Below are 24,241 nucleotides of genomic sequence, written 5' to 3' on the forward strand. Positions count from 1 at the left end.
GCGACACGGGGGTAACGTTAGCCAGGGTTTTACAGAAGAGCTGGACCTCACCTTTCAACGGGGTTTGTTGTTTTTTTTTTTTTTTGGTTGGGGGTTGGAGTGGAGGTTTGCTTGTTTCTCGGTGTTCTCAAAGGAGGCTATAAATCAGTCAGGAGTCTGCACTAACTCCCACACCAGGCTGGCCGAGGGCGGAGCGGAGGGGCCTGGAGGCGGGGCCGGGCCTGGGGGAGTGAGAATCAGACGAAATGCAAGAACGTGGCAGCTGCGAGGGCAGAGAGGAACCAGGGCCTCCCCCCCCACCCCGCCTTTTTTTTAAACCTTATGGCCTAAATGTAAATTGATTTTGGATAAATTTGGACAGGAAAAGAAACACCATTTTTTAAAAGGTTGAAGCAGTGATTTTTAAAACAAAGAAAGCAGAACTAGAACATCTTAAATTTTTAATCCTTTCTTTACAGGTTACCTAGACCACTTCTGATTAAGAAAACTGTAGAAAGTTAGTAACTGCCACAAGCGGACGCCAGGCGGTGGCACGCGTCAATTTTCCAGAGTCCTGCTTTGTGGGGTGTCTGAATGCACTGCTCGGGGCCTCTGCTCACACTCGCTGGAATCCATCGCGGCAGATTTTAGTCCACAGGTCGCTTTTCCCCATATTTCTTTGTAAATTCTTCAGCATTCTTACAGAATTTTTTACGGTCCTTAGAGTATTCTTCGGCTAGGTCAGCCCGGAGCGGGTGCTCCGGCTGGGGGTCGTTCACCAGTGCTATGAGGGACTGGATGACTGCCAAGAGAAGGACAGGGCACCGCCGGTTAGAGGCTCCCACTCGGCACCCGAGCGCCTCCCAGGCCAAGAGGCTGGCTATCCGCTCGGCCAGAACTCCAACCACCAGCACTCAACCCAGCGCTCCCCTGCGTTGAGGAGAGACTGAAGGAGGAGAGCGGCCAGTGCCATGGCGAGGGTTGACCACACTGCACAGCGAGATACCGCTTCCCCCCCCTCCTCCTCCAGGCAGCCTTCCTGTACTGACACCCCGGGGAGCCCAGTCGCCAGGCACTTCCACCCCCCTCTCTCACACAGGTGAAGCCGCCCCAGGGCAGGGACCAGACAGTGTGCCCAGCACTGGACTTGGTTCACGATGCATGGCAGGCCTGCCGGTGTGAATGGTAAGCGCCCCCGGTGTGAATGGTAAGCCCCCCCGGAAGAGCCCTAGGAGCTCCTGAGTGGCTGAGAAAGGGCCCTCTGACACCTATCTGACCACAGGGAGGCTGCGGCCCCCAGCAGCACTGAATGTCCACTCCAGAGGTGGAGGCCCTCGCACGGCTCAGGGTGGCCCCCACAATGCTCCCCCGAGGGCAGCCAGGACCTTGACAGGACCCCACTAGGGGGCACAGGGGAACCGCACACCGACGCGGAAACCTGACTCTCCTGTCCCCGCCATCCTGCTGCTATGCTGCGATACGTTCACACAGAGATCAGCTCCCAACGGAATCAATTTCACTCACCACCCAGCACAGCCTGCGCTCTGCTGCAGGTACATGCCAGAACTAGGCTCTGCAGAGGAAACCTGCTCTTATATCCCCTTATCTGGCGCCACTGCCGCCCGCTTTCTGTATGATTCAGGTTTGCCTTGTTTCTGGATTTTTCTCCCATTTTTGCTCCATTTTTAATGCTTCTTTACTTTCTTTTTAAAAACTGAGATATAGTTCACCATGCCAAAAACTAAACTCTCTAAAAACCGGACAATGTAGTTGCTTTCAGCATATTCACAAAACCATGTCAGACCACTGCTCACCTCACGAAGGCCTCCGTCACACCCACAAGCGCAGCCCTCTCAGCAGTGATCCCCTCCTGGCCCCCCAGCACCCCCACAATGGATCTCCTTTCCGGCCCCCCTCCCTCTGCCATGTCTCGTCGCCTGCAGCCATCAGCTATCTGCTACAGAGCCTCTGGGACCGCCGCGGCAGTGACTGCAAGTGGCCAGCTGAGCACAGACAGCCCACAGCATGGGGGATAAACTGCAGTCGCCCTGAGCCACAAGCTCCGCAGACACTAATGCAGGGCAGTCATGGAGCAGAGATGTGGGGACACGCTGCTGAGGTGGCGAGGAGGAGGGCAAGGCCACGCCAGGACCGTCTGGGGAGAAACCCTGCCTCCCACTGCAGAGCAGCGCTCCCACTGCCACCGCGCAGAGAGCAGCACCCTGTGTCGGACGGCAGTCTTCTCTTCATGCCCCAAGGCAACAAGTACAGAAGAGCGCGACGTCTCTTCGGTTACCCGACTGTCTGGAACAAGCGCCCACAACCTGCACAAGCAGAGCGTGCTGTCTGCGCACCAAGACCTCCTCTGCAAACACGCCCCTGGCTGCCATGGACGACCGGGGCGGCCTGTCCTGGGCGGGGTGCACAGTGGGGCGCCTGCCCCGGGTGCCAGGTGAGGAAGGAGACTGGAAACTCTCTGTGGTCCGGCCACCTGAGCAAACGCAGCTGCCGGCATCCGCACAGAGCTGAGTCTGTGCAGGAAAAGCCAGGCCTGGCCTCACACGAGGACACGGACTTCGTCTGTACAGAGGTCAGCGTGCACAGACCAAGTGCCGAGTCCCCTGGGGACGCCTTCCTTGACTCTGCTCTGCCACTCAGCTGTGGGAGCCTGGTTGACGCCTTTCATGGGGACCTCGTCCAGCGAGTTTTGCTGTGGGAAAGGCTTTTAAACCCATCTTCCAATGGTTCCACTGGAAAATGATTATATCGGTCACCAAAGAAAATAAACACGCCTGTAGGCTGTCAGCTTCCAGACTCACCCACTCTCCAGACTCTAAAACCATGTAAGTGGCTCAGGCAGTCACTTTTAAGAGAGCCACCAAAAACAGGAGGCGAGCACTGCAAAACAAAGTCACAGAGCTGAAAACAAAAACCAGGGACTCCCCGGCACCCCAGCGGGCAAGAGCCTGCCTGCCCATGCAGGGGACACAGGTCTGAGCGCTGACCCAAGAACACCCCACGTGCCACGGGGCCACGAAGCCTGTGCGCCTCAGCTACGGAGCGTGTGCTCCAGGGCCAAGCTCTGCAGAGGAGAGGCCACCGCACTAGAGGAAGCCCGCCCGCAGCAGCGCAGACCCAGCACAGACAGAAGAGACAGAAGGAAGCTAAACATGGACCCAAGTAAAGAGCCGTCACTCGCAGGGGACAAAGGGGGGTGGCCACAATCCCGAACCAAGTGCTTCCCCAGAAACACGAGCACGCATGGGCACTGGCCCCGAGGCACACAGAACTCGGGCCTGCTGAGGCCAGCACGCGCTTCCACATGGGCACACGCCTCAAGCCAGGCCAGGCCCTCCCACCGCGCCCCTCGAGCCAGCGTCCTGCGGCCTGCCTCACGCCTCTGGCTCACGCCCTCTCCTTAGGCCATGAGCCCCCAGCACCCTCCCTTCCGCCTTCCAGCCTGAGCCCACGTGTGACCCGCTGGGAGGCCGCTCCCCCTCCAGGCAGCCCCCAGTCCTTCACGAACACTCCCGGCGACAGGGTCGCACCCTGCCTGCCCCAGGTGCGCTGGGCTGTTCTGCCCGCGCACCCAGGAGCCTCCTTGCGGGCTGCAGCTGAGTGGAGATGCGTCATGCCCGTGGGACATTGGGAAGCACAGCCTCCAGGGACACGGGGTTGGTACTGCAGGTCTCTCCGGGCTCCGAGCCCCCTGGAGTCAGAGGGGCCCCAGGAGGCGTAAGGGGCAGACGCCTTACCTTGGTCGGTTTTGGTTGCTGGCTTCCAGTTTTCAGCACTAATTACCGGCAGACACACCTGCCCCTTCTCGTCGATGTTCGGGTGGTAGATCTTCGTTTTGAACGTGATCTTCGGTGGTTTGAAGGGGTACTCTGCTGGAAAGTTGATTTCGATTCTGAAGGCCCCCTTATCATAGGGAGGGTTGTCCTGCAGAGAAAGGAGACCAGCGTGAGCCTGCCACTGAGACAGGACAGCTCCAAGGGTTTCACCTTGAAAACGCTTCATTTGATTCAAGAGGTTATATCAACTAAAGCCTCATCACCACCAAGGAAGTGATAAGTAGTATTCGTAGAGCAGGGTGCCTGAGATGGACACCCTGGTCTCTCTACATTTTTTAAAAAATAAGACTTTTTTTTTCAGTAGCTGTAGCTTTACTGCAAAACTGAGAGGAAGACACAAAATTCTTCCACACACACAGCCTCCCCAAGCACCAACACCCCCATGTCACGACTGAGTGGCCGACACACCCTCACCCACAGCCCACACCCTGCAGACAGCTCGTGACGGTGCTGGATGCTGCAGGCGCCTTACACCCTCTGCCTGGAATCACACAGCCTGGAGCCTTTTCAGACTGCTTCTTTCAGTAATGAGCATTTAAGGTTCTTCCATGGCTTGTCAGAGCACTTCTTTTTGACGCTCAGTTTTATTCCACTCTCCTTCATGGATCACAGCCTTGTCATGGCGAAAGGGCTCGAATAACTCAATGACGCTGAGCCATGCCATGCAGGGCCACAGGAGACAGACGGGTTACAGTGGAGAGTTCTGACAGAAGGCGGTCCATGCGGAGGAGGATATCGCAAACTACTCCAGTGTTCCTGTCTGGAGAGCACCATGGACAGCATGAAAAGGCAAAAAGATACGACACTGGAAGATGAGCCCCCCAGGTTGCAAGGTGTCCAATATGCTCCTGCGGAGGGCAGTGACTAACAGCTCCAGAAAGAAGGACGTGCAGGGGCCAAGGTGGGAACGGCACTCAGCCGTGGACGTGTCTGGTGGTAAAGGAAGGTAAACCTTGATGCCGTAAAGAACAAATACTGCATAAGAACTTGGGACATCAGGTCCGTGAACCAAGGTAAACTGGATGTGGAAAAGCAGGAGATGGCAAGACTGAATGTTAACATCTCAGGAATCAGTGAACTAAAGTGGATGGAATGGGCGAATTTAATTCAGATGACCATTTTATCTACTACTGTGGGTAAGAATCCCATAGAAGAAATGGAGTACCCCTCCTAGTCAACATGAGTCTGAAACACGGTACTTGGGTGCAATCTCAAAAATGACAGAATGATCTTGGTTTGTTTCTAAGGCAAACCATTCATTATCACAGTAATCCAAGTCTGTGCCCCAACCGCTGAGGCTGAAGAAACTGAAATTAAACAGTTCTATACGAGACCTTTTAGAACCAACACCAAAAAAGATGTCCTTTTCATCACAGGGGATTGGAATGCAATAATAGGAACTCCAGAGACACTCAGAAGGAGACTCTTGAGAGTCCCTTGGACTGCAAGGAGATCCAACCAGTCCATCCTAAAGGAAATCAACCCTGAATATTCATTGGAAGGACTGATACTGAAGCTGAAACTCCAATGCTTTGGCCACCTGATGCGAAGAGCTGACTCATTTGAAAAGACCCTGATGCTGGGAAAGATTGAGGCAAGAGGAGACGGGGACGACAGAGGAGGAGATGGCTGGATGGCATCACTGGTTCAACGGACGTGGATTTGAACAAACTGGGAGACAGAAGAGGAGAGAAGCCTGGCATGCTGCAGTCCATGGAGTCACAGAGTTGGACACAACTTAGCGGCTGAACAACAATTATTCCATTGTCTGGATGCACACCAGTCAGCACGCTCGTGGTCAAGGGACCGCAAGCCTATGCCCGCTCAAACGGAGGGTCACACTTGCTCTCTAGGACCCAGCCTCCAGAGCTACTAATGTCAGAGAAATGCATGTCTTTGGGAGAGAACGTGGGGTGTGGGTGGGCTCAGGCTTCCCGCACGCACACACTCTGCTGCTGGCATCACCCCTCCCCTGCCATGGCACCCGGCCCTCGCTGCTGGCCAGCAGGCACTGATGCTCCGGGAGCAGCAACTGCTCTGGGAAGCCGTGAGGTCGAGGTCAAGGTCACCGGCCGTGTCCTCAAGGCAGGAGAAGCCTTCTCTGTTAGTCCGGGTGATACCTGAGCGCAGGGACCCAAGGCGTCCCCAGAACCAGCCTCGCGTTTGCTAACGGAACGGCTAAGCTGTCCGTTTCTTCTCTTGACCCTGCGATTATCAACACCAGTTTTCGTATTATTCTTTTGAACATGGCCAAAAATGTCCTCCGTCAAACACTGATTTAACGCGCCTGGAACACAAGGCCTCCAGAACCAGGCTGGAGTCTGCTCCACAGAAGAGAAAAGAGCGTCAGCCACCAGCCACAGCGTGCGGGGGCGAAGCGGGCGGGCGCCTGAGGACCCCAGGGCGACTCGCAGGAGGAGCCCCGTGTGCCGTCAGCACTCGGGAGTAAAACAGCTTCTCGTTCGGAGAGAGACTGACCACACAGCTTTCAAAAACGAAACTACGACCAAGTAGTCAGCCAGGTTACAGTGGGCGAGGCACTCGGGCAGACGATTCTCCAAAACGGATACAGACACGGGCAACAGGCTCAGGGAGAGAGGTTCCTCATTCCCTCAGGAAAAAGCCCACGAAACCGCAGCAAGAGGGGCTCCCGGGTCCCACGCTGCCACTGGGCTCCCAACGCCGGCGGCGCGACCCCTGCTCGGGGAGCTGAGAGCCCACGTTCTGTGTGGCAAGGCCAGAAAATACACAAAACCAAACACCACAATGAGACACCACTTCACACCTACTAGGAGGGCTGTAAACGAGACCGACAACAGCAAGCCGTAGTCAGGAGGTGGAAAAACGGAACGCTTACGTGCAGCTGTCGGGGTGTCGACGGAACGGCCGCTGTGGAAACAGCCTGCACCGGTCAAAGCATGAGACACGGCCAGCATGGGGCCCCGCAACCCCACCCCAGGCCAGCACCTGGAGATGAAGGCACGCGCCCCCAGGAAACCCCGCTTGTGCGTGTTCACAGCGGCCTCGCTCGCGATGCCCAGACGGCGCAGACAAGCAAGCGCCTCTCAGGCGGGGATGGGCGAGCGGGCGCCGACGCCACCGTCACAGCAGGGCCACGCGGCACGCGCGGCGGAGTCTGCACACAGGCTCCAGCAGGGAGAGGCCGCGTGGCAGACAAAGCTCACGGGTGCACACACGCAGGAACGAGCACAGACAGCTCAGTGCCCGGGGCGGGGGCGACGCTGGCGGGACACTTCTCTGAGGATAACGAAACCCGTTCTGCCCTTGCGGCAGAGGAGGCACGCCGGAGGCCACAGACCCCACACTGCACACGGGCGAGATGCGTGGTCTCTGCCTCTCGGTGAAACCGCGGGGGAGGAAGCAGGCTGACTCAGGAGCAGGGCTCCGGCAGAGGGCAGGGCTGTCCCTCCTGGAGAGGCTGAGAAGCGCCCGAGGTCGTCCCACGGACAGAGGTGGCTGCTGGCATCTCGTGAACAAGAGAAACCGACCACGCTGCACAGACAGCCCACCTGCACACACCAAGATGTAGTCTGCAGCGCGCCGCGAGAGCCAGAGACTCAACAGCTCACAGACTGTGCAACGCAAGGCCAAGGGCAGGAAACGCGGGGACAGATACAGGCCTCTCCGCCTGAACCAGAACTCGCCGAGACGCCGCCCCCGCCAGTCACGGAGCAGAAGTCAGCCTGGGGGGAGCCGCGCGGCGGCTGCCCAGTCACAGCGCCCGTCTCCACGCTGCCAGCAGCCCCGTTTTGTTTCTGTCCACCCGGCTCCCTCACCGTGAACTGGGGCTGAGTCCTGACTGGTCCACACACGTTCCGTCCAATACGGTGGCCGCCAGCCCAGTGACCACTGTGTACTTGAAACAGGGCTCTCCCGGAGGTACACTGTGAGCACAGAATAGCACCTGGGATTCAGAGACTTTGGGCAAAACAAGAATGCAAACTATTCCATTAATAATTATGCACACTGCCTCTACAGAGAAGGTTCACAGCCACTTGCCGATGCCTGCGTCACCGCCTGAGCTCCGCCTCCTGTCAGATTAGATCCTAATAAACGTAAAGTGCTTCAACCATCCCCAAACCACCCCCACCTGTGAACACCTGTCTCCCACCAAACCCGGCGCCACAAAGGCTGGAGACGCCACAACTCAGTACTTGGTAGCTCTGGCCAGGGCACTCGGGCGAGAAAAGGAAATAGAGCATCCTCACTGGAGAGGGGGAAATGGACCACCTTGGTCGGGACCTGGCCTGATCGTACACACACGGAAAACTAAAGATGAGTCACACACAAACCGTCAGAAACCAAAGCAACACGCGAACGTCACCCACATTTCTGTCCACGAACAACCATCGACGGAACCCAAAACGGAGTTGCCACTGGGAAGATGAAAATACCCAAGGTGTGCTTAAGCAAGGAGGCTGTTACAGACTCAATGCTGGTGCCCCCACCCCACCCAGGTGCTCACACGGGTGCCCTCACCCACAGCGTGCAGAGAGTAAAGAGGCAACTAAGGCTCAACAGTGTCACAGGGTGGAGTCCTGGGCTGACGACATCCGTGTCCTCAACGAAGAGAGCTCCTGCGGCTTCCCTGGAGGTCCAGAGGTCAGGACAGGCTGCTTTCACTGCTGAGGCCGCAAGTTCAATCCCTGGTCCTGCAGGCGACGTGGTCAAAAGGGAAGAGAGCGCGCGCCTGCTCTGCCCCCAAGCGCTGAGACAAGGAAGCCCGAGGACACGAGGGCCCTGCCAGCCCCCCGGGACTCTGGCCTCCGGAGCGGTGAGAAAACTGAAATCTGGGCTTTTGTGTGACCCAGCCTACGGTTTTGTTTTTACATCCTGAGCTGAAAAATACAGAGGTGTGAAGCCTGTACACTGGAGATTACGAAGCACTGCTGAAAGAAGAGAAAACCTAACTAAGTGGAAAGACGTCCTGGGTTCACAGACTACGAGACTTACTGTAGATGGTAATGCTATCGTCATCTACGATAACAGACAGTAACAGTAAAGCGATCTGAAAATTCAATATGATCCCTCTCAAAACCTCAATTTTTTTTCCCGCAAATGGAAGAACCCTTCCCGAAAATCAAACAGGACCTCGAGGTGCGTTACTGAACCAAACCTGGTCTGCGTGCCGGCGCTCGGCAGAGCCCGTCTGCTGACACGGGGTCACGTGAAGGGACGCACAGGAGCCACGCAAGCAGTCAGGGCGGCGCCGGCTCACAGCTCAGGAGAGAGCTGGCAAACCCGGGGGGCCCAGGCTATGCACCCGGCTCAGGCGGGGTCCTCGCTGGCGAAGGTGAGGCGACAGGTGTGGTCCCAAGGGTCAAGGCTACCGATCCTTAGGCGTCAGCAGGCGGCCTGCTCACGGCCACCAAGTAGCTCCTTCCTTCCACTGGGTTTTAGGGTCTGAAAAACAACTCAGGAATCGTGCATCAGACACTCGGAGCTAGGGACTTCAGGGAGGAGTGAGAGCAGAGTCACGGAGGGGGCTGCCGGCAAGGCCCCACAGGGTCCCGCTCAGGCGCACAGGAGCCCGCACCCGCCAAAACCATCTTGAGAAAGATCAACACGGGAGAGCTCACGCTTCCTGATTTCAAAACCTCATACAAAGCTACAGTACGCAAAAGTGTAGTCCTGGCGTGAGGACAGACACCCAGACCAGCAGAGCTGAGTCCAGGAGTGAACCCTCCCAAGTGCGCGCGCGCTCCTCTGCTCCTACCAGGTCACAGCTCATTCACAGCGCCGTCAGCTCGTGACTCACCGTCAGCACGATGCTGCCTTAGTTTCTGCTGCACAAGAGAGTGAGTCGGGTGCACACACACACACACCAACTTTTTCCTACGACTCTTCCCCAGGTAGGTCGCTGGACGGGACTGAGTAGTTCCCTGCAGCACAGTGGGTCCTTGTTAGTAATCCAGCTCTATTAACTTTTGACAAGGACACCAAGATCATTCAGTGGGAAAGAGCAGTCTTTTCGACAAATAGCCCTAAAAAAACTAGATATCCACAGACAGAAAGGATGAAGTTGGACCTTTATCCCTACACCATTTAAAAACAAAAAGGATCAATGACCTAAATTTGAGAGTTAAGACTGTAAGAATTCTCAGAAGAGAACAAAAGTCAAACCTGCATGACCCTGGGTTGGCAATAGTTTCTTGAATATGACACAGGCAGCAAAAGAAAAGATATATGAAATGGCCTTCATGAATATTAAACATTTTGTGCACCAAAGGACATAATCAAGGGACTGAAAAGAAAACCAACTGAATGGTAGAAAATATCTGCAAATTACAAGTCTGATGAGGGTTTAATATAAAAAACTCCTACAACTAGAAGACAGAGAGACAAACGTGTGTAGCAGCTTTATTCAGAATTGCCAAGATGCCTTCAGGGGCAAATGGATAAACAAACTGTGTGCGTTCCAACAACAGAATATTGTTTGGCATTAAAGAGAAACAGACTATCCAATCACACGGACGAGTCTGACGCGCACGCCACTCAGGGAGAGACGACAACCTGAGGACCTGCTTTCCTAGTCCAACTGCAGGAGGCTCTCAAAGCGGGCGGACGAGGGGCCAGCTCAGAGCACAGTGCCAGCGGCGGCCGGAGCCGTGGGTGCGGGCGAAGGGCGGGGGCAGCGAGGCTGCTCTTTGTGGCGCCCCATGGCTGACACGCGGCGCCCCAGCAGCACACGCACAGCATGTGAAGCTGAGCAGGACCCCACACGGCCCTTCAGGTGACTGTGGTGCCCACGCACGCTCCTCGGGTGTAGCTCCGAGGTACTAGCTAACATCCAAAACAGAACTGCCATGAGACACTGCTGCTGCTGCTGAGTCGCTCAGTTGTGTCTGACTCTGTGCGACCCCACAGACGGCAGCCCACCAGGCTCCACCATCCCTGGGATTCTCCAGGCAAGAGTACTGGAGTGGGGTGCCATTGCCTTCTCCACCCATGAGACGCTAGCTGACTTCTACTTGAATGGTGATAAGATAAAAAAGTGGGGGGCTGATCACTGTGGGTTAGGGGGATCACTATGGATTAGGGGGATCACTGTGGGTAAGGTGGGGGACCACTGTGGATAAGGGGGAGATAACTGGATTAGGGGGGATGACTGTGCATAAAGGGGTAACTGGATAAGGAGCGGCGGGGAAGCTAGAAGCCCTGCACTCTGGTGGTGGGACTGTGAGGCGGTGCAGCCACCATGGAAATCAGTGTGACAGCTTCTCAAAGACAAACCCAGAGCCATCACGTGACCCAGCCGCTCCTCGTATTTCCCAAAGCCCTGAAGACGGGGACTCAAGCAGACACCTGCACACCAACGCGCACAGCAGCATCACGCCGGCCAAAGAGGCCAACGAGCCCCTGTCCACCAGTGGGCGGACAGATGCACACAAGGCTCAGGACACGTGTGACAGAAGCCGACTCATCCATGAAAGTGGTGTTCTTATACAGAGTACAAAGCAGATGAACCTTCAAAAAATTCTAAGTGAAATAAGCCAGATAAAAAAACAACAAGTTTTATACAACTCATTTATATAAACGATCAAACTCACAGACACAGAAAGCAGATTAGAAAGTACCAGGGTTGGGCTGAAGAGCGGAGCACTACTACTTCACGGCTGCAGAATTTATTTCAGTGTGGGCTCTGGAAATGCAGTGACGATGGCCGCAAAACAGCCCGACTGTAATTGACGTCACTGATCGCTCAGTTACAGGCTGAACTGACAAACTGCGTTACGTAAATTCTATCACAATGAAAACACCAGTGAACCAACATCTACTAGTTTTTTAATAGAGAAACTTTGAGCACTTCCCTGGTGCTCTAGTGGTTAAGATTCTGCCTGCCACTGCAGGAGACGTGGGTTCAATCCCTGGCCCAGGAAGAGCCACATGCCGCAGAGCGACTGAGCTCCCTCCCGCACCACAGCTACGTGGGCTTCCCTGGTGGCTTGGTGATCAGGAACTCGCCTGCCAAGGCAGCAGACGCGGGTTCAACCCTTGGGTTGGGAAGATTCCTGGAGAAGGCAACGGTGACCCGCTCCAGTATCCTAGCCCAGGACACCATGGAGAGAGGAGCCCAGGATGAGCAGCAAGGCAGCGTGAGCAGCTCTGGCCGTGGCCTCAGTCTCTGGGCGCAGCTGCCCCGGGGGGGAAGCCCAGACCACCAGGACCCCACCAGCCACCCCACCCGGTGCTCAACGAGGCATCAACCCCCGCCCCCCGGCTCTGCCAGTGCAGCCCCAGGGACGCCTGCTGGACCACCACTGACCTTCAGAGCCGCCGCTGAGCTCCTGGGATAGAAGGCCTGGCCCGGCCACTCAAACCCTCCCTGTCCACTCCCTGCACTTTTCACAAGGCCCAGCCCATCGGTAGAGGACAAACGCCACGAGCCGGTGGTGGCGGCCACCTTCTGCTTGGCACGTCACGGGGCCCCAGAGTGGGCGGGGCTGGGCACAAGCAGGCTGGACGTGGCCAGCCTACCGCTCCCTGCGTGAACGGGCACTACACAGCATCCCTCTCCTTACTTTCCCAAACGATGGCAAAGATAAACTGCACACCCAGAGAGCTGCTCCAGCTCCAGGGACCTTTACAGAAGCGTGGCCCACAACCAGTGTCAAGGGGCCGGCGCCTCTGGCCAGCATGCCCCCTGCTCAGCTCTGGCAGAGCGGCCCCTCTGCCCACAAGGAGAGATTTCAGGCGCAGGGGGTGGGGTGGGGGCAGAAGAACAGGAAGGCAGGGGGCACTGGTCCGAGGGTCCCAGTTCAGAGCCCACTGGGGACACGGAAGGCACACCATGTCCCAGCGAGACCGCCTCCAGCAAGGAGGCTGAACAGAGGCCGAGACTCGACTCCCACGTCCAGCAAGAACCCGGAACCCAACGCTGGAAGAGGCAGGGCCGGCGCGTGCGTGCTCAGTGGCTCAGTCGTGTCTGACTCTCGCGACCCCGTGGACTGCAGCCCGCCAGGCTCCTCTGTCTGTGGAATTTCCGAGGCAAGAATACTGGAATGGGTTGCCATTCCCTTCCCCAGGGGATCTCCCCGACCCAGGGATTGCACCCTCGTGCCTGCACTGCCAGGCTGGTACTTCACTGCTGAACAGAAGCAGGATCCCTAAGAGACAAAACGCAGAGAGAGACTGGACGGGCTGAGGGCAAGCGCAGGAGAGGACTGAGGGCCTGGGGCTGAGGCCAGACACCTCCGGCGGGCGCTGTGGGAAACTGGGGTCCCCGCTGGAGTCTTTGAGGGACGCATCTCTGCAGGGGGAGTTAGGAAGGGCTGCAGAAAGAGGGGCCGCTGAACCCAGAGGGCAGGGAGGCCACAGGAGGCCACGGCGCAGAGGCTGCGCGTGTGCAGAGGCTGCGTGTGCACAGAGGCGGCTGGGTGACAGGGAGCTGGACGCGGGGCAGAGCCAGGGCGGGAGCCCAGGGACACTAGGAGGGATGCAGGGCAGGGGCTGAGGCAGCAGGAGGCGCGGGCGGGGGCGGGGGAGGGGGGTGTGCCGGGAGGAAACCAGGACGCGGGCGCACGGAGGACCGGAGACAGACACACGGCCTGACAGGAGCGCAGACAGAGGACCAGACGGGATCCGCCGGCCCGCCCGAGAGGCGGCGGCGGCTGGTCTGCACTGGGTGTGCGGTCTGCACACACGGCCTTTCCCGGGCCTGGGAGGCGCCCGTCGGCCCTGCGCCCGGCCCCGTCTGGGCTGCTGGAGGGGAGCTGTCCAGTACTCACGGGAACAATGAGCCCTTGCCAAGTCAGCAAATTAGCTTCATCGACCTGGATGTTACGGAAGTTTTTCATCCCACACTTGCGGATTTCTTCAAGCTCCTGTTGGTTGACAAAGCACAGAGGGATGTCAGACGGGGAAGGCACTGCGGGTGAGCCCCTCCCGACTTCCTCAAACCAGACGAGCGCTGACGCCCCCTCGAGGCGTTGCGGAGCACCGCTGCACCACCCTGGCCTGGGAGAGACCCCGGAGCGGCAGCCCCAACCCACGGCCCAGCCCAAGGTGCCCCACCTCGGTGAAGCCCAGCCCCGGGGCACCCCCTCCCTGTGGACTGCCCCCGAGAGGCAGGGCACAGAGCGGGCACGGACCCAGGCCGTGCTGCCCACGCGCTCAGGTGAGGGGCAGGACGAGGTGCCAACAAGCCCGGGGTGTTCCCACCATTGGCAGGGGTGTGGCTTCTCTCCACAGGCCACGCAGCTGGGGCGCCAGGGCCCAGGCGCAGCTGGGGCAGCTCCCTGAGCCTGGCCTCCTGGGGGCCCACGAGGGCAGGGAGGCTCTGTGGTCATGCAGACGTGCCCCATCCCGGTGACCGCACGGTCCCGTCCCGTCTGGCTGAGAGCCGGCTGGCACTTGGTTCTCCCCAGGGCACTAGCCTGACGGCCCCCGCCGCCCCCGATGGCTCGGGCGACCAACTGACAGGCATTACTACCCGAGTCAGCCACCGCCCACCCACGTCCCCGCCAGCCCTGACCCGGCTTGCATCCACCACAGAGCAGCCTCCTCTGCAAGCCCGCAGCCAGGCCTGCCTCCTCCGCGGGGCCCACGGCCCTGGAAGCCCCTCCAAGTCAGCCCCCTCCTCGGCACCCACACGCCCACTGCACGGCTGGTGCACAGGGCGCCCTGGGAATCTGTGGCGGGATGGGGGGAGGAGCCGGCGTCAGGTCTCGGCCGGTGGTGGTGGTGGGGTGCCCGGCATGGTCAGGTCGACTGTCAGGACGAGCAGGACAGCGTGTCACGTGAACACGCAGAGGTGGCAGCGGGAACCCCAAGGGACCACACGACCTCAGCTGGTCCTCGACTCACAGGAAAGGCTCCCTGGGGTCCAGGGCCTGGGCAGACTCGGGGGGGGCAGGGACTCTCCCCCGCACCCCGCTCTCCGCACGAAGCTCCAGGCTCGTGACCCAAGGGGGAGCAGTGCCGGGGAGCCCTTTCTGTGCGCTCAGCTTCTGCTCCTGCTCAAGACACGGAGTCAGAGCCTCAGCGAGGGGCAGGAGATGCCACGTCCCTTAAGGGTGCATCCTAGCGAGCTACACACAAGTTTTAAACCAAACGAGGGACTTCCTGGCGGCCGAGCTGTTAAGACACTGCACTTTCGTTGCCAAGGGCCTAGGTTTGATCCCTGGTCAGAGAGTGAAGATCCCACTAACCACATGGCCAAAAAACAGAAGATGACGGAAAGAAACGACAACGGAGGACGGATTCCATGAATTTTAAAATAACCTACACGTACGCATTACAGCTTCAGAAGCCCACACGCTAGCAACGTGAGGTGCGGGAAATAAACACAAGAAGGGGAATGAGGGATTCCACCACCGCACGGCCGGAACAAGGCCCCTGCGCGAGGAGTGGGAGGACAAGCAGGCGCGGGCGCCCAGCTCTGGCATCAAGACACGGGCGTGGGTCGGGCACCCCCCGCCCCGGCCCAGGAGGAGACGACAAGGCCGTGTCCACAGGGCTGGGCCTCGGGAAGGCGGAGCACGCTTCCGGATGAACCCGTCACCTCGCTGTCAAGTCAGGCTCAGCAAAGATGAGGAGGCAAGCGCCTTTGCATCATTCTAACCAACGAGAAGTGGGCACGAGGCAGAAGTGAGAGATGAGGAGACAGACCAGCCAGCCCAGGGCTTTCTCAACAGGGTGGCGGTTGCACCCTGACCGTGACACCGCCCGCCCAGCCCTCCCCGCCCCGCTGCTGAGACCCACAGACAGCTCGCGCCAGCACACTCGCAGAAAGCCCCAAGTTGCACAAGACCGAAGCACAGACGAGAAGTGTCCCTCTCGGAAGGCCAGTCACACCTCCACCCAGGACCAGCCAAGGCTGGCTCAAGGCGCCAGAGAAGAGACGGGGTCGCCTCAAGGCCTGGCAGCCCCGCCGGAGCGGCCGCACCCCGTAACTGAGCACAGGGAACGGGGAGTGAGCGATGGGCAGGAGACCACGGCAGCTCAGAGCCGGGGCTGCCGACGGGCGCAGGAGCAGGGCCCCGCGAAGGAGAGCCGGGGGCGAGCGGAGTGCAGGAGCACGGGGCTGACGGCCGTGCCCACCAAGCTCTGCCTCGGCCCTGCTGGGAGCGGAGCGGCCAGGGCCAGCTGCTGAGAGGCCCCCAAAGGAGCCGGGGATGCCAGCCCAGGGGCAGGGGCTTCCCCGGCAGGAGGGCAGAGGGCTGCACCCCACAGGGCCCCAAGGGGACCGCTGCCCGGCGGAGTCTCTGCGCTGACCGCCTCTGCCCCCGCCCCCCCAGAGGTGTGCACGTGCTGTGCCCGGCCAGGCACATGGCTCAAGGCCTCCCTGATCGACCTCACAGGGGACAGCCTGCCTGGGGACCACCCCGCCTTCCCACAGGGAAGGGCCCAAGGCCCAGACCACCACAGGCCTTTACAGCACTGGAAGCGAGCTCCCCGAGCAGAGGCATTGCCCGGAGAGCAGCACGCCACACAACAGGCCCCGAGCGCACCCCGAGCGTGCCCATGGAGGGCGCATGCCAGCCCCCAGCCACGCCCCCAACACCGCTGCACACGGAACAGGGCTTTCCTGACTCGGCGGGTGGCCGCTTCCACACGCTGTCCAAGCAGCAGGCAGAGCGGAGGACCGCGGTGCCTGCCCTGTCATGTCTGGAGACGGCGGGGCCCTGCAGAGAGCTACAAGAGACACTGGGGGGCGTTCCACTGCCCTTGAACCCTGTCTCCCCACACACACTGTTCCATGTAACAGGACACGACGTGGCGCGTGTTGGTGTGGAGAGCTCTGGCGAACCTTCAGCCAGCGCTCAGGGCCTGAGATGAAAAACGCAGGTGTCTACAGCTGTTACGCAGAGCTTCCACAAGTGACCTGATCCGATTCAAAAGACGACACAGGAAGGGGGGCCTGCCCACAGCACATCGCACTCCCCTCCCGAGCACCCCAACGAGGGCAGAGGCGGCGGGATGCCAGGCAGGGTGGGGCCTCCGTGTGGGGCTCACCCCCCCGCCTGAGAAGAGCGGCCTCCGAACCTCTAGACCCCACGCAGGTAGGCGGGTTTATTGGCCGAGAGGCTGGGGAGGCCCAGCCACAGACAGACCTCGTGCGGGCCAAGGCCTGGGTGAGAGCCGGAGCCGGAGCCGCCAGCCTGCGGACGGCCCATCACAGAGCTGTGGGTGAGGGTGAAGGGGGTCCCCCTGCCCCGGTCAGGATCGCAGGGGGCTGGCAGCCCTGGAATGGCACCTTCCAGGACTCACAAGAGACTCGAGTTCCAAGATGACAGAGGCAGGGACACCCAAGGCCTGCTCTGGAGCCGTCCCTGCGCGGGAGGGCGCCCGTCGAGGGATCACCGTGCCAGCAATGTTCCGAGGCCCCTGCCATCCAGGCCGAAAGAAACCGGCAGGCAGAGCCTGACGTTTGAGGGAAAGGCACAGGAGGCCTATCCACCGCCAGCCAGCAACTCGTGGGACGGCCATCATCCGGAAGGGCTCCCCCTCTCTGCCAGACGGTGTCAGGGGGACCGACTCTGACAGGCACTTTCCCAGCTCGCAGGCGACCTGGGACAATAACACCCACCCACTGAGACCCTAATGTAATTCAGTGCACCGGGAATCCAGCACAAGGCCCCAGGACGAGAGCCTCTGATTTCAGGGACTGCTCGCCGAGGGGGCAGGACCACCCCCCGGCGAGCGGACGGCACGGTGCCAGCCACGGCACACTCAGTTACCACCACGAACACCACGCTCAGCGCCGGTCCAGACTCTGGGAGCTGGTTCCGCCAACCTTCTGGAGAAATCAGGACCCCAGAGCTCAGGCAGGACACGGGCGAGCCGGAGGCAGACGGAGAGCTGAACCAGGTCCGGGCTGGGCCACCGTGCGCTGAGCGGGGAGCACACAGGATGCGGCGGGGGCGCTGGGGGAGGCTCAGGCGGCCCCCTCGCCCGGCCCCCCGCATGGCAGCCCCAGGACGCGCGTCTCTCTCACCTGCGCGGCAGCGGGCCTGGCACCCCAGGACGGGACGGGGTGTGAAGCTTGCGGTGGGTCATCTGGAAGGCCCTTTCCTGTGCAGAGCTTCCCAAAAACGGCCATGGCCGGGTAGGGGCGTGCGGATGTCTACCAGCCGTCTCAGGACGGGCTCAGGGGCCATCGGACACCAGCCCGAGAGGGTGTGGGTGCCCCCACGCGACAGGGCCGCCCACACGAGCACCAGCTCTGACGCCAGTCATGGCTCCAGCCGTGCGCACCCACCCAGCAGGGCCGTCCCACAGCGTCTCAGGCCGTTGCTGAGCTCGCTGGTGAGAAGCAGCAACAAGGTCTGGCAAGATGGTGGAGCACGGAAGCCTCCAACCAGATACAGGCCGAGAGCGGTTCAACAGCACACCCCACCGCCCCCGACCCAGACGAAGCCTCCCCTCTGTCCCATCTGTCCTCAAGAGCCCACGGCACAGTGTGGGCAGTGGGAGACCTGCAGAGCAGAGAGGGCCTGACTGGCACCCCCGTGGGCACCAGCCCGTGGGTGCTGGCCAGGCCTTGGCCTCCCACCTGCTGGGGCCCCGCAGCTCTGGAGGCTGGAGATGGTGGCCAGGGCTGGGGAGGAGACCAGAAGCTCAGGGTCCTTGCCAGGACCGCCTGCCCAGCTCAGCAGCCTCACTGAGTCTGGAACTCAGGGCAGGAAGAGAACACCCAGGTGAGTCTAAGAGGCCCGTTCTGAACTCGAGAGCTGCCTAAGTGTGCTGCAAAAAGTAAACATCTTCAAACAAAGACGATCGCACGACTATCTCAGGAAACCCCTCGCTAACCTAGCCCTAATGGACAGGTGACTTCGAGAGATGGGAGGGCAGGTATGCGGGAAGAGGGTCGGCCTGTCTTCTGGGCCCCGACCCACGACCCCAGGGGCAGCACCCCCCTCCACACACCACCCCCCAGGCTGCGGTCTTCGCGCCCGCACTGACACCCACACAGGAACGTGCCAGGTGTGCCTCTGAGACCTCGCTGTTCAGTGACTCACTGTGTCTTCACACAGGTGACGTCGCCAGCGCCCAGAGGGATCCAGCAACTCGCTTGGGCTCCCTGAACTGAGACGCGACGCTCCAGGACACGCTCCAGAACCGAGCTGTGCACCACCCTGCAGTGTCCTCCACTCAGCAGCTCGGCCCTGAATGAGCCCCATCGCTCCCTTCTCAGGGCCGAGGGCTGGGCTCACCGGAGCCCAAGGAGGACCAGGCCGGACAGGACACACGAGCAGACAGAGCCCTCACCAGCAAGCGCCCGCTTCTGGACGCGGCACCAGGGCTGGCAGGCCCTCAGCTAAAAGGCATGACGTCTCTGCCACCCTTCCTGAGACCCACCCTCGAAGCGCTGTGACAGAAGCTGGTTCCATCAGCAGCCCAGCCAGCGCGGGGGTTCAACCAAGGGTAACCCCGGCCAGTGCCCAGCGTCTCACAAAGCGCTGCACAGGTCGTCCCTTATGCCCAGGGAGGGGGCTGTGCGAGGTAAGCGGCATGAGGCCGGGCTCCTCCGTCTGCTCTGAAGGACGGAAGCTCCTCACCGCCAGCAGCTGCCCCGCCAGTGGCCAGCGCCCTGCTCGGAGCTGGGGCCAGAGCAAGCTCAGGCCTCCTCCCGCCAGAGGGGTCCTGCCCTGCTCCCCACTCCTCAGCGGGCGGGCATCCGGGATCTCTGCTCTAGGCTGGGCCATCCCCATCCTCCAGCTCCAGAGGGCACAGCCTAGAGGGGGACCCTCCCGACCCCACGAAGCTGAGCCTCTGAGGACCAGGAGGCACCCTCGTGCACAGAGACCAGCTGTGCTGGCCGTGAGTTCACAGGCCCCGGGGAGTCCAGGACGGGCGGGCAGGGACGAGGGGCTGCTAAGCCAAGCCTGGAAGGAACAAGCCAGGAACAGGCGCAGCTCCTAGGAGCGGTGTGAGTGCGTCTCTCTGCGCGCTGCCACTCACGGATGGCGTGGGACCAAGGCGGCTGGGGAGGAGCACAAAGGGCCCACTGAGCGATCCTAAGCAGGTGTCCGCCACGGCCGCGGCCGCTCACACACGGGCACAGCGGCGGGCCGCGGAGGAGCCCGACGGGAGAGGGACATAAAGGCCCGCTTCAGCAGCAGCTGGCAAGGGGCTCCTCGCGGGGGAAGGGGCGAGGCGGGAGCCTCAGGTCCTCCCTTGGCACCGTGGCAGACAAGCAGCCCATTAACTAAGGGCAGACGGGCCAGGGCCCAGGGGCGCAGAGCAGAGCAGGCAGGGGGCGGTCCACAAACCCTGCACGGAGACCTCTCTCTCGAGGCGGGGGGAGGAACAGGGTTGGGGGGACGACAGACAGAGTCCAGGCCCGGAAGGATGGCGTCAGGGTTCTCCAAACTTTAATTCCCGAGTTACTGTTGTGTCAAAGAAGAGAGAAGTACCTCTTGAACACTTAGTGATCCTTTCCAAGAGTGAGAACGCTCCCCAGTGGCCTGGCATAATGAAACGGAAATCGACAGCCTCTTGATTCAGCGCTGTGACAAGATGAGAAGAGGCCCGCGCACCTCGAGACAAGCGTCTTCGTGCTCGTGTGCACCCCAAGAAAGGCCCCAGTGCCACAGTGATGGCCCGTCCCAGCCTCTCAGTGGAGGAGCGCTCACAGAGAAGGTCATTAAGGGCGGCTGCACCAGTCTGGACTCACCGCCAGGCACGAATTCAGGGTAAAACACGCAGCTCTTTCCTCGAGTCCCCGCAACCCAGGGATTCAGAACACGAACACTGGCACACCACCACCGGGAAAACTCCCCTCCCACACTCCCCCCACCCCAGACGCGTAACCTCGGCGCCCGAGTTCAGTGTTCAGCACGGTTCCAGGGCCCGCACTGTCAGTCAGCAGCCCCCCCACTTGCTCCCATTTTGGGCGGAAAGCACGCCGACGTGGAGCTGGGGGTGAGCAGCAGTTAAACAGCACGGAAAGGCCGCCATCCCTCTGAACCCCTCATCACGACAGTTACATCGTAATAGTAACTAGTGCGACGTCACCCCCTTTCGAATCTACACATTTCCCCACTGAGAAAAGCCCTTCTGGGAAGACACCCGGCTGAGTGCTGCACTTGAGGCTGAAGTAAGGCAGACTGCCACCAGTTTCCCTCAGCCACACCTACGGGTTTCACTTTTGTAGCCATTTCCCCTCCCGACTGAAGCCATGGTTACAATCTGGCAGTTGCCATCCACAGGGAATTAGCCGCTTGCAAATTAAAATGTATTTAATGTTTTATTGACACTGTAATTCCTAAAAAGGGTCCTGAAAAAAACGCTAATCCTTTCCGCACTTGCTTTTTAAACTAAAGACTTTATCATGTTCACTTTGCCTAAAATAACTTCTTGGCCTGGCATATGCAAATCACTCTACTTTTAATAATGCATTTTACATTATCTGCAGACAGTCCGCTGTTACAAAGAAGTCTCTGGCTCCAAGTGTCTCAGAAAATGGTCTCTGAGGAAACGTGAAGCGCTTTAAGACGTAACCCATTTGACTATTCAACACTGTTTACTTTTCACCACCGGAAATCCCTTTTATTATCCAAGCTGTGTATTGACTGACCTGATTCGGCACTGTTTTTTTTTAACCAGGCCGAAACACTGACTCTCAGAGTCAATGATGAGCATCTTGTAAGGAGCATCCAACACTGAACTGAAAGAATCTCCAGCCACTAGTCAAGACTCCAACGTGCTCCTCAGCTCTCCTTGGAGTAAGACGGGAGACTGTGTCGGGAGGGGCATGGAACCTGGCATTTGGAGCCAGGGAGATGCAGCATCTCTCCCTGGACAGCCAGCTAAGCTTCCCAACTACCTCACTACTAAGATGATGACAATGACACGCTAACTTTACGAATTATTGAAAAAATAAGGAAAAACTTACATCAACGATCTAGTACTCAGTAAGTACTTTGAAAACGTTATGTATTTCTTCTCTCCTAAGCTCTAGTTTTCTACAACGCAAAAATAATTGAAAAACCGTTTACCTCCCCTCTCCAACCCCTGGGAGCCCCGAACTGGGTCAACTGGCCTAGACTGAGGGACGCCAGGATGAGCTAGGTCGAGGTCCCTGCCCTGGAGGAGCTCAGAGCCCAGCGGGAAAGGCAAGTCCAACACACAACTGTGACAAGCACTCAGAGAGAGTGCACTGCACAGAAAGTGCTGTGGTCACACAAAGGAGGAAACTACTCCTTCCGAGAGGGGACGGGGCGAGGCCTCGGGGCTGAACCCAGGACTTCCCGGGAAGGGAGGCCAGGCAAGGGGAAGGCTGCCTTTCTCGGGGAGAGCAAGCGGCACGTGCCAAGGACGCCTAAGGGCTGGGGGCTGTGGAGTCAGACTGGGAAGCTCACTCCTTCCCCAGCTAGGAAACTGGAGCAAGCCAGAGACTCCCTGCATCCCATTCTCTCACCTTAAAACTGGGAATAACAAGGAGGATTACACACAAGCCTGAGAGTGAAGCAGAGAGCAGCGCAAAGTCAAAGCTAAGCAGAAAGGCAGCCACGGTGACGAGGTGCAAGAGTGGCGGGGAAACCAAGGTCCGCTGTGGAGCACAGGGACCTCTGCGCCATGTAAGCGGGCAGCCTGCATGGGAGGGAGTGGGGAAGAAAAGACACACGTATACACATGACGGAGCCCCTGAGCTGTCCCCTGAAACCATCACAACACTGCTAATCACCTATGTGTGTGTGCTCACTCAGTCGTGTCCGACTCTTTGCGACTCCATGGACTGTAGCCTACCAGGCTCCTCTGTCCATGGAATTTTCCAGGCAAGAGTACTGGAGTGGGTTGTCATTTCACCCTCCAGGGGATCTTCCCAACCCAGGGATCGAACCTGAGTCTCCTGCATCTCCTGCATTGATAAGAGGATACTCCGATATTAAAAAAAAAAAAAAAAAAGAGTGGTAGGGAATCAAGCAGCAGGAGGTGTGGCCGAAGGGACTGCGTTTCCAGAAGCCTCAGGGTCTGGCGTGTGGGGAAGCCAGGATTAACTTCCCAGGACAATAAAATCACAGGGGTTAGGACTGTAAGGGGTTGGAGTGAAAGGATTAACTATGTGCTTTAGGAAGAAAAAGAACTTCAGTGACCCAGAAGGCAAGTCAGACAAGGTGAGAACTCAGAGGGGCATCCTGGGAGGTGAGGCCGTGATTCACAGTCATCTCAGTAAGAGCGGAGATGGAGGGACCAACATCAAGACGCCTTTCCAGAAAAGTAACGTCTGAAAGGCATCAAGGAGCGCTAGCCTTTGGGGGGAGTAGTGCAGGGAAATAACCGAGTATCGGTCCTCCCATCCGGATGACTGTGTGGACGGCTGGGTCGCGGACAAGAGAAGGGAAAACAAGGCTGGACTCCGCTGACCGTCCTTTTAAGCCCGGTTCCAATCGAGTCTTAGGAAGTTCAACGACGTCTCTAGCCCTTAGCTGACAAAAGGAAGGAAACGCTCCCGAGGAGCCAGGGCCCGGGGCGGGGTGCCGGGACTCCCAAGCTCCGCGTCTGGCTCTCTGCAGCACGGCTCTGCCCGGGAGGAGCCCCAGTCCTCCACGGTCGCTCAGGAAGCCGGCTCCCGGGCCCTGCTCGTTTCCGGCCCGGTGCACCACCGGCAGGGCTACCCGAGGTGAGCTCGGGCTCCGGGGAGGGTTGGCGGGGAACGGCCGGCAGGCGCGCTCCAGAGAGGCCTAGGCCCGCCCGGTGGGGCACCGCCGGCGGTTCCGCACCCGGGCGGCCAGCGAGCGAGAGGGCGCCCCGCCGCCCTCGAGATACAGAGTCGCGGGTTATTTTTGTAAACTTTGGCCGGGTCCGACTCCCTCCGTCATCCCCGCCCCCAAGACAGCACACTCGGCTCCAGAAGGGCCCGGGGCCCGGGGAGACTCGGCGCAGAGACAGGCCCGCCGGCCCGCCGGGCGTCCGCGCCGCCCGGCCTAACTTTCGACCCCCGCCCCGAGCCCGGCGCGCCGCGGCCCAGGGCGGGGCGGCCCCGCGGGCTCGCCGCTCGGGCCCCCCGGGAGCCGCCGCCTCAGCCCGGGAGCCGCCGCGGCCGCCGCGCGGAGAGAGAGCCGGCGGAGCCGGGCGGGGCGGCGCGGCCTGGTGCTCCCGCCCGGGGCTGAGGCCTAGCGGCCCGTTAGCCCCCTCGGCTCGCGGCCCGGGGCGGCGGCCCCACGCGGGGTGGGGGGCGGCGGGCGGCGCCCCGAGGGGCCCGGGCGGCCGCGGGAGGCCCGGCCGCCGCCGCCGCTCGCCCGGCCGCCCGCCGGCCGGCGCCGGAGAATGGCCTTTACCTTCATCAGCCTCCTGCTGGCCGCCATCTTGGCTCTGGTGCTGCTGCTGGCCCAGAATGCATCGCGGCGGCCGGCGCCGGAGCCCCCGCACTTCCTGGAGCGGGGGAGGGGCGGGCGCGGCGCGCGCGCGGCCGCGGCGCCCACGGTGCGCGGGCGCGC

At 60.0% G+C, this 24,241-nt stretch overlaps 1 protein-coding gene across 2 annotated transcripts; it reads right to left on the reverse strand.

Annotated features, from left to right (window-relative positions):
* Positions 1 to 423: 423 nt before the first annotated feature.
* UBE2L3 (ubiquitin conjugating enzyme E2 L3) lies at positions 424 to 24,203 on the reverse strand. 2 transcript variants are annotated; one of them, XM_061385594.1, is made up of 4 exons: positions 24,083 to 24,203; positions 13,583 to 13,678; positions 3,735 to 3,921; positions 424 to 781 (listed from the first exon to the last, which is right to left on the reverse strand). In XM_061385594.1, the coding sequence occupies exons 1-4, from the start codon at positions 24,107 to 24,109 to the stop codon at positions 627 to 629; spliced, it is 465 nt and encodes a 154-aa protein (XP_061241578.1). In that variant the 5' UTR covers positions 24,110 to 24,203; the 3' UTR covers positions 424 to 626. The 2 variants fall into 2 exon arrangements, with proteins under 2 accessions (XP_061241578.1, XP_061241579.1); XM_061385595.1 differs by lacking the exon at positions 13,583 to 13,678 and having other exon boundaries at positions 24,083 to 24,140.
* Positions 24,204 to 24,241: the final 38 nt, after the last annotated feature.

This window comes from Bos javanicus, chromosome 17 (assembly GCF_032452875.1).
Source record: "Bos javanicus breed banteng chromosome 17, ARS-OSU_banteng_1.0, whole genome shotgun sequence".
Lineage (NCBI taxonomy): Eukaryota > Metazoa > Chordata > Mammalia > Artiodactyla > Bovidae > Bos > Bos javanicus.